Raw genomic sequence first — 9802 nt, forward strand, 5'->3', positions numbered from 1 at the left:
GTAATGGGAGAGCTGCAGGCTGGGCACCAGGCACCGGTCCCGGTGGGCAGAGAGGTGCATCTATCTGGGTCTGTCCCTGGCACTGAGCCAGGCCTGAGTCACGCTGCTCTCTCCCTTCCTCCTCTCGGCTCTTCTCAGCTCTTCTCCACTCATCTCTGCACTGCAGCCAAGGGAGGCCCGCCCTGGTGCCGGCTGCTGCTTGTGGCCTTGGGCAAGCGTGGGTAGAGGGGCTAGGGGCCGCCTGTTGTGCCCCCACCCTCCCAGGGCCTCCCTCCCCCTCCACTGAGTCCTGCTTGGGTTAATTATAACTCTGACCTAAGTGCCCTGTGACGCCACGCCCAGCTGCCCTGCCGGGAGACCCAGCAACCAGGTAGGGGAGAGGCGTAGAGGGAAGACCCGGACTTCCTGTGCACTAGGGTGTCAGCCGGTGGGTGGGGAGGGGGATTCCGGGGGAGGAGCCACCGACCCCTGTCCTGCAGGTATATGTCTCTGTTGGCCTCATAAGGTCCTCAGGTGTCTGGGTGACGAGGGACAGGGCGGGGAAGGCCAGCTGGAGCAAATAAGGTGCTTGAGACAAAGCGGAAGAAGGGGCCAAAGCAGGTGCACATGGAGACAAACAGAGCCAGGCCTGCCCTGGAATCGCGGCTGCTTCCTCCCCCAGTGAAAGCCTTCTGTTCCCCAGGTCCACGCCTCAGCTATGCTCCTCCTGGAGGAGTCCCTATCCCACCTGGGCCCCTCAGTGCTGCTGCTGCTGCAGCTGCTGTTGCCTCCTGCATCTGCCTTCTTCCCCAACATCTGGAGCCTCCTGGCTGCCCCTGGCTCCATCACCCACCAGGACCTGACCGAGGAGGCAGCTCTCAATGTTACCCTGCAGCTCTTCCTGGAGCAGCCACCCCCAGGGCGGCCTCCTCTTCATCTTGAGGACTTCTTGGTGAGTGTCCCTGGGTCCTGTCACACTGCAACCTGATTCCCCGATTCCCTGGGACCTCTACTCCTTGAGGGCCTTGCTTGCCAAGAGAAGGGACACTCCCCTGCCCTCTCCCACCTCCCCTCCTGTGCCCCCTGCAGCAACAATACCCAGGAGTCCTGGTCCTAAAATCAGGAGTCCCCCCTCCTTAGAAAGGTCCAGGATTGCCCCTCCCTTGTAGGGGCCAGCACCTTCAATCCCTTCCACACCCAGCCTTGAGCGCCAGTTGCTGAGGAAATGTGGGCAGTGGTCCAATCCAAGGAGCTTCCCTGGACCCCTGTTTCCTACCACTTGCACAGGGCCGCACCCTCCTTGCTGATGACCTCTTTGCCGCCTATTTTGGACCCGGGTTTCCTTCCCGGCGGTTCCGAGCAGCCTTAGGGGAGGTATCTCGTGCCAATGCAGCCCAGGACTTCCTGCCGACTTCCAAGAATGACCCTGACCTGCACTTTGATGCTGAGCGGCTGGGCCAAGGGCACACACGCCTGGTGGGGGCTCTACGGGAGACCCTGGTGGCTGCCAGAGCCCTTGACCACACCCTGGCCCGCCAGCGCCTCGGGGCTGCACTTCATGCCTTGCAGGTGAGAATAGAGTTGGCTAATTAATGGTCAGGGGGGTCTTCACTTCCAGGCTTCCTTTCCCAGGTGGTGCCTTCTTAATCATGCCTCCTCCTTCTCTTGAAGGGATGGGGGCACTGCTTGCCAATGCCCTGAGGCTATTCCTTAGCTCCCTCATTCCAAACTGGCAGTGCTTCCTGCGGGAACAGCCAGGAGGCCATAGCAGCTGGAGAGAAGTGAGGGTGAGAGAGGAAGGCGCTGAGTCAGAGAGGTGGGCCTGGTCAGCCACTGAAAGGCCTTTGGTGGGACTCTGAGTAAGACAGGAAGAAACACTAGGAGACTCCCACTTTGGTAAAGCTCTGCCCTGGGCAATGGGGAGAGAGCAGTGGAGAGGACTGACAATAGTAGGAATGGGAGGAGCTTTCTAGGTGGGGAACTCATAGGAGTGGCAAGTTAGGGCTGGTGTTTATGAGAACAGTCAGACTAGTGCCTTGTTCCCCTTCTCCTCCTATCCCCCGGGACCAGGATTTCTATAGTCACAGCAACTGGGTGGAACTGGGGAAGCAGCAGCCACACCCTCACCTCCTCTGGCCAAGGCGGGAGCTCGGGAGCCTGGCACAAGGTATGGCCATGACCCCAGTGGTTGGGGGGAGCCCACAGAGCCACCTCCTCTCAGCCCATCCAACCACCATGTCACATCCTGAGGTCATATAGAATGTGACATCGCTTCATCTCTGAAATGACCTGTGAGGTCACCCAGTCCAACTAAAAGCCAGCTCAGTTAGGTGGCTTCCCCAAGGTCCCACAGGGGAGGGCAGAGCCAGGACCAAGTCTGCAGACCTCAGTCAAGTGCTCTGTCTTTCATATGGCTTCCTTTGCCCACTGGATCACACAGGGCTTTCTCTCACAGCCCCCTCGTCCTTCCAACTGAACTATGACCCAGAAGCTGCCTCCTGTCCATTACAAGTTCACTTCCTGTCCACAGCTCACAGAGGGCACAATCCCCATAGGATTGGTCCCCACACTTCTGGGTTTTCTAGCACAGTCCCAGTCTCAATTAGTCAGTGTCATTGCCAGCCCATGGACTCCAGGTTTTAGTGCAGAAAACCTAAAGGGTACCTATGGGTTCTCACCTTGTTCTAGTTGAGAGGAAAAGCTGAAGATGTTTGGGTGGACAAGGAAAATGGTTGGGGGCAGCAGAATCTTGGGTTCTGGACCCCTGCCTTCTCTTCCTAGTGGGCGATCCTACCTGCTCTGACTGCGAGGAGTTGAGCTGCCCCGAGAATTTGCTGGGCTTCACACTCCTCACCTCTGGCTACTTTGGAACTCACCCCCCTAAACCTCCAGGTACCAGACAGGAAAGCCGCCGGAAGTAAGGGGAGAAAGTCACTTCCTTTCCCTTGGCTCTCTTGCTAGGGATCTCGGTCCTCTAGGCCCTTGTGCCATTTCCTATGGCATCACTTCCTGGAAGGAGAGGATGTTGGGAATGGGGTGGGTGGATGGAGGCCCACTGAAGCGGTGATTGTTGGAGTGGGGGAGCAGCTTCTTACTCAGCGGATGACTTCTCAATTGCCCAAGGGCAGCTTTTGGGCACCGACTGGAAGGATCAGGGGCTCCACCAAGTGCTTTGGTGACTGACCCCTCCAGATTTATTCCAGATTTTCTCCCCACAAAATATCATCATTTCCTGCTGATCCTTTGCTGAGGAGTGAGAGGGTCAGGCCAGGTCAGAAAGGGTCTCCTTTTCTTAGGAGGTAGCAGGTTTTTTTTACCTCCACCCTCCAGATCCCTTTCCCCAACCCAGGGAAATGTAGCCATGGGGGCCATTTTGATCGGAGCAGCTCCCAGCCACCACGGGGAGGCATCAACAAGGATAGCACATCCCCAGGCTTTTCCCCGCACCACATGCTGCACCTCCAGGCTGCAAAACTGGCCCTTCTGGCCTCTATCCAGGCCTTCAGCCTCCTGCGAAGCCGCCTGGGAGACAGCGGTTTCTCCAGGTGAGTGGCCTCCTGGAGGTGGGCTCCCTAATGGCTGAGGACTCCTGGTGTTGCTGAGAAACCTGGGGCTGGGGACAAATATGCAGATCCTTCACTGTGTCTCTGGCCTGCTCCCCAGGCTGCTGGACATCTCTCCAGCCTCCAGCCTGAGCTTTGTTCTAGACACCACGGGCAGTATGGGTGAGGAGATCAACGCTGCCAAAATCCAGGCTCGCCACATTGTGGAGCAGCGGCGGGGCAGCCCCATGGAGCCTGTCCACTATGTCCTGGTGCCTTTCCATGACCCAGGTAACCATAGTTTGGCTGGGATAGTGGAGGGAAGGAAAGTCCAGGACAAGGGGTAAATGCCGCTGGTGGGGAAGTGGGCCTCATGGCTCCACTTTCTTAGCAAAATGGTGGCACTTCCTGAGTGAGCCTTTATGGTACCTGTGTGCATATACAGAACAATAGACCCCTTCTTCCACTGTTTCCAAAATAACAACAGTTTCCGTATGAGCTTAATCATGATCTGTGCTCAGGCAGGTGGCCTCTGCTTTCTTAGGCTTCCAGGCTAATGAGTCATTTTCACTTCTCTCCATTTCCTGTAGCTAGAGGTTGAGATGAAGGTGGGGGTTGGGATCCAGGCCTCTGTGAAGTGTCTGAGGCACCTAGTTACACATTATTTCTTTGCCCCCTGAATTGGAAGTCAGATGATCTGGGCTGGGTTAACTAGTCTTACTTAGGCCGGTCATTCAAGCTCTCTTTGCCTCAACTCCATCATCCACAAAATAGGTCAGTACTTGTCTTATCCTGCCTATCTCCCAGGGTTGAAATGATGATCAAATAAAATGCCTATAGGACTGAGAATTCCCTAAGGGCAGGGTTGAAGTGTGATTTGTCTGAATAAATCTCATAGTAGCTGGCATTTAATAGGGGCTTATTACATATTTGATGAAGGTATGAATAAATGAATAATTAAGAATTTAGCCCTTATGTGCAAAACACTATTCTAAGGTTTACAAAATCAACTTATTTAGTCCTCCCAATAATCCTCTGAGGTAAGTACCGTTATTTCTCTGGCTTTTCTGGTGAGGAAAAAGGCCCCAGTTGTTTTGGGTTTTGTTTTGGCACCTGAGCTAACATCTGTTGCCAATCTTGTTTTTTTTTTCTTCTTCTTCTTCTCCCCAAACCGCCCCACCCAGTACATAGCTGTATATTCTAGTTCTAGCTCCTTCTGGTTGTGCTGTGTGGGACGCTGCCTCAGCCTGGCCTGATGAGCAGTGCCATGTCTGCGCCCAGGATCCCAACTGGCAAAACCCTGGGCCACTGAAGCGGAGCACGCGAACTTAACCACTTGGCCACGGGGCCGACCCCCCAGTTGTTTTTATACTTACACATGTACCCAATATAAAGGCCCACTCAGGACCACAGGAGTGCTGCCATTTTGTTGGAATTGAGGTCCACTTTCCAACTAGAGGTACCTACCCCCTGCCTGCCCCTGCCCTGCTCTGCCCATATAAATATAAGGGAATACTGTCATCTTAATACTTGTCCACCCCAGGAGCACAGCAGGCCTCTTGACTGGGGAGGTGGTGCTAGGTTGGAATGAGGGGAGCCCTCTCCTCACTTACCTCAACCTCCTTTCTCCCTCCCTAGGGTTTGGCCCCGTCTTTACAACCAGTGACCCTGACAGCTTCTGGCAACAACTCAATGAGATCCAAGCCTTGGGGGGTGGAGATGAGCCTGAGATGTGCCTGTCAGCTCTGGAGGTCTGCCCTCCCCTACTCCTTTCCCTTCTTCTCCCTGTTTTTCCAAGCTCCACTACTAAAGGGAGCTAGAGCCTTCCTGGGACCCTACCCCCGACCCTGCCTTCAAAGCCTAGTCCCACTAGGTTCACCCACGCTTGCCCAACTCATTCCCTTACTGTCGCAATATTTAACATCAGCCCTTTCCCTCCCTGCCAGCTGGCCCTGCTGCACACACCTCCACTCTCAGACATCTTTGTCTTCACTGATGCCTCCCCGAAGGATGCCTTTCTCACCAACCGAGTGGAATCCCTGACTCAGGAGCGGCGCTGCAGAGTGAGCATAGCTGGTGGGAGACGCAGTGTTAGCCTCTCAGGGATGCAGAAAACCCTATGACAATAATCTCCTAACAAAGATCACACCACACTATGGTGGTTGAACCAGCCTTGGCATGGGGTGGGAGAAGCAGACAATGAGTACAACATTTCCTGATCCCTTTAACAATACTAAAGAGTGGGAGGCCCTACCCTTAATGATGCTGAATTCGTATTTGAACCTGCCCCCAATAAACCATTTGAAGAACTGGAGATATCATTGCCAACAATCCACTATATGGATGACATATAGTGACAGTTACAAGGGAATGGTGACTACTAACTGAAGACCAGGGGCTTGTGTCATTGGGAGGCCCTCAGTAGCAGCCAGAGGGTAGACAGAGAGCTTACCACTAATCATCAGCTCTATAGGAAGCTTGAGCACAAGGGAGCCTTGTTTATGATGGTAGATGCACTTGGACCCCTCAAGTACTGGCCTCTCTTCCGGGCACAGGTTACATTCCTGGTGACAGAAGACCCATCGAGGGTTCAGCACCGAGCTCGGCGTGAGGTCTTGTCCCCGCTGCGTTTTGAGCCATATGAAGCAGTGGCCCTGGCCTCAGGAGGAGAGGTGATCTTTACCAAAGACCAGCACATTAGGGATGTGGCAGCCATTGTTGGGGACAGCATGGCTGACCTGGTGAGTAAGTGTGGGGGCCAGAGGGACCAGGGCTCTCACCTCAGAACTGAGAGGATGGGTGACGCTGCATTTCTCTTTCTCAAGGAGAAAGGGAACAGCTCCTATTGATGTGTTACTATTCCAGACAGAAGGGTGGGAAAGGAATTTTCTCTCCCTCTGAGATCCACGGCTACCCACCTTCCACACTGCTCCTCCCATATTAGTACCACCCCTCCCCCCTAATGTTGACCTCCAGTATTCTGTCCTGGGCTACCACAGGAAGTCCTGCCATCTTTTAAGGGGAGACAAGAAGTGATTGCCTTATCCTTAATCCCTTGCCTCCAAATTTGTTGTTGACCATAACTTCATCCCTGGTCCTCACTCTCTCACTGGAATCCTTTCTCCATGTGTGGAGACTTAGTTTCTTTCTGTCTCCGTCTTTCTCCTGTCTTTGTTCTCACCTCATTCCATGTCTTATCTTCTCCTCTATTTTTTGGTCTTATTCCTCCCTCAAGGTGACACTTCCCCTGGAACCTCCTGTTGTGGTGCCTGGGAAGCCACTTGTGTTCATTGTAGATGGGCTGCTCCAGAGGCTCACAGTCCGAATCCATGGGGAGGTCAGCAGTTTCTGCATCAGGAACCCTGCAGGTACTTCCATGTGTGTCCCTCAAGGCAGAGGGAAGAATGGAGACTGGGGACTGGAGAATGAGGGGTAATATACTAAGGGGAAGGCTTCTCATGTGACAATCTCTTGCCTCCCACTCCCACCCAGGGGTCAGCCAGGGACAGGAGGAAGGCGAAGGGCCTCTGGGTCACACTCGCCGCTTTGGGCAGTTCTGGATGGTGACCATGAATGACCCCCTACAGAAAGGGACCTGGGAGATCCAGGTCACAGCCAAGGGCACTCCAAGGGTGAGAGTGCAAGGTAAGGAGGGAGATATTTCTGGGAAAGGATGGGAGACTGTGGAGCTGAGAGAGCAATTATCAGTTACATTCATCTCAGGAAGGTTTCTGACTGCCTTTGACCTCCTCAGCCCAGACCTCCCTGGACTTCCTCTTCTACTTTGGGATCCCTGTGGAGGAAGGACCCCACCCTGGCCTCTACCCCCTGACTCAGCCAGTTGCAGGTACATCTATTCCCCACCCCTGTCTTGTTCATTAATTTTATATTTATATAAAATTCTACATATATTTAACTTTTTATGGAGTTATGACTTACATTAAACTTAAGTGTACAGCCGGATGGATTTCATATAATACACCCATGTAACCATCATTCAGTTCAAGATTTAGAACATTTCCAGGATCCCAGAACTCCCTTCTGACTCTCCCCATCAATATCGCTCAGAGGTAACCCCTTTTCTCCATCCGTACTCCTCAGAGGTAACCCCTATCCCAAAAGCTGTTCATTCTTTTCTCTCGGTCTCTGAATCTCACGCAGATTCTCCCCTCCTCTCTCCTGTCCCAGGTCTCCAGACCCAGCTGCTGGTAGAAGTGACAGGGCTAGGCTCCAGAGGCGAATCTGGAGATCCTTTGCCGCATTTCTCCCACGTCGTCCTTCGAGGAGTCCCCAAGGGTGCCGAGCTGGGCCGGGTGCCTTTGGAGCCCATGGGACCCTGGGAGCGAGGTCTCCTGGCTGCCTCGCTATCGCCCACACTTCTGTCCACCGCGGGACCATTTTCCCTGGAGCTGATTGGCCAGGACGGAGGGGGACAGGGCCTGCACCGGGCGGCCCCCCAGCCCTGCTCTGTGGTCCCTGTCCTTCTGGAGGTGAGAGGCAAGGGGAAGGTGCTGCTGGGGCTGGAGAGAAAAGGAGCGGCTCCTCTCCTGACCCGCCCTCCTCCGCAGCTCAGTGGCCCCCCGGGTTTCCTGGCCCCAGGCACCAAGGCCCCGCTCGGCCTCCACATCGCCAGCTTCTCGGGCCCTCAGGATCTCGATCTCAGGGCATCTGTCAACCCCAGCTTCGCTCTCACCTCCAACCTTTCCAGGTGCAGCCCCTGAACCCTCTTGCTCCCTTCTACCCCGACCTTTCGGTTCCGGGGGGTGGGATCTGGTACACGCCCTTTAAGCCTCGCCTCTGGCCCCTTCCGATTGGCCTTCCGATTCTCTCCTCCCCGCCCAACCTGCACTTCGCTCCGCCCCTTGGCTCTCGGCCCTGGCCGGGGCTTCAGCCTGAGGTCTGTTATCCCCTCTCCAGGGTTCTCCTAGAACACAATGAGTCCGCCTGGGGGCGCCTGTGGCTGGAGGTCCCAGACTCAGCCGCACCGGACTCCGTGGTGGTGGTGACTGTGACTGCGATGGGTCGAGAAGCCAGCTCAGTGCCCCCGACCCACGCCTTCCTCCGGCTCCTGGTGCTGGCCCCTGCCCCTCAGGTGAGGCAACCCCACTTTCCATCGCAGGGTACGCAGGGCAAGGGGAGGGCGGTGTAGGCTTAATTTGGGTGCAGGCACCCTGACAATATTCTTCTCCCCAGGACCAGCTTGCTGCCCCTGCCCACTCGTCTGGCCCCGTCCTCACCACGGCCAGCCCTGGCTTTCGTCCCTCCACTTTGGTGACTCGGGGCATAGCTGGAGGAGGGCTGGCGGGCAACACCTGGTGGGGCACAGTTGGAGGGGTACTGCTCCTGCTAGGTCTGGCTTCCTGGTGACACAACAGCCCCTAGGGGGATGGGCCTCCAGCACTATTTTCAATCTTGCCGTGTTGGTGAGAAGGTAACATGGGCCTCCAGACCCTATCTCTCTCAGCTGGGATGGAGGCTTTCCTTCTAATGCACTTGTCCCTTCTCTTTCTTAGGGAGATTGGGATAGAGGGCAATGGATTTTCCCAGAATGCACTTTCCCTAATCCTTGTGAGAATCAAACCAAAGACTCATTTTTGGAGAAAGTTGCTATTTCTCTGTAGCATCTTGATTCTACTACTTATTCATGCTCTCCCAAGCTCAGGGAGAGGGGAAGATAAATAGGGCAGAGACTAAGGTTGGGAGTGGGGTAGGAGGGTACCAGGAAGTGTTATGTATAGAACTATTTTTATTTGAAATTCTGGAGAAGCTTCTATTTTATTTTTATATTTAAATTTGAAGGACTGTTTCAATAAACATGTCTTCTCCCCAGAAGGATTTCAAAGAAAGATCATTTATGCACATCACATAGGGGAGAGTGAGGGCTTAAGACACAAAGAAGATGAAATGGAAGTTTTCAGGAGCAGAGAAGAAACTTTACGCCAACATGTTTGGACTTCATTTGACCCTCCATGTGGAGCCATTTAGCTGTTGAGTTAAGAAGCAGAATAAGAAGGCTGGGGGTTCTGACTCATCCTCTTCTGTCACCAACTGAGGGGAAGGAGAGGAGGCCTTAGACCCTGGTAGGGCCCCTCTGCCACTTGGGGCAGCTCGGCTGAGCCATCTCCCCCTTTGGCTGAATGACTCCTTTCTGCTGCCTTGACAACTCCTGGAGAAGAGGAGAGAAATAATCTGGGCATCTGTGCTCCTCCCTCCCCCATGGGGCCAGGGCTCTGCCCTCCCCTCACTCCCCTACAGTTTACCTGTTGATGCCACACATTCTG

The 9802-nt window shown here is 54.5% G+C and overlaps 1 protein-coding gene across 5 annotated transcripts; it reads left to right on the plus strand.

The window, feature by feature from the left end:
• The first annotated feature begins 2 nt into the window (after positions 1–2).
• On the plus strand, positions 3–9787 carry VWA7 (von Willebrand factor A domain containing 7). 5 transcript variants are annotated; one of them, XM_046639175.1, is made up of 17 exons: positions 3–370; positions 683–931; positions 1267–1548; positions 2050–2146; positions 2761–2871; positions 3329–3524; positions 3643–3812; positions 5160–5272; positions 5468–5584; positions 6077–6262; positions 6757–6889; positions 7014–7166; positions 7276–7368; positions 7710–8011; positions 8090–8229; positions 8439–8613; positions 8715–9787. In XM_046639175.1, the coding sequence occupies exons 2-17, from the start codon at positions 698–700 to the stop codon at positions 8886–8888; spliced, it is 2676 nt and encodes an 891-aa protein (XP_046495131.1). In that variant the 5' UTR covers positions 3–370; positions 683–697; the 3' UTR covers positions 8889–9787. The 5 variants fall into 5 exon arrangements, with proteins under 5 accessions (XP_046495131.1, XP_046495133.1, XP_046495134.1 ...); XM_046639177.1 differs by having other exon boundaries at positions 3413–3524; XM_046639176.1 differs by lacking the exon at positions 3–370 and adding an exon at positions 397–479.
• Positions 9788–9802: the final 15 nt, after the last annotated feature.

Source organism: Equus quagga, chromosome 15 (genome assembly GCF_021613505.1).
Source record: "Equus quagga isolate Etosha38 chromosome 15, UCLA_HA_Equagga_1.0, whole genome shotgun sequence".
Lineage (NCBI taxonomy): Eukaryota > Metazoa > Chordata > Mammalia > Perissodactyla > Equidae > Equus > Equus quagga.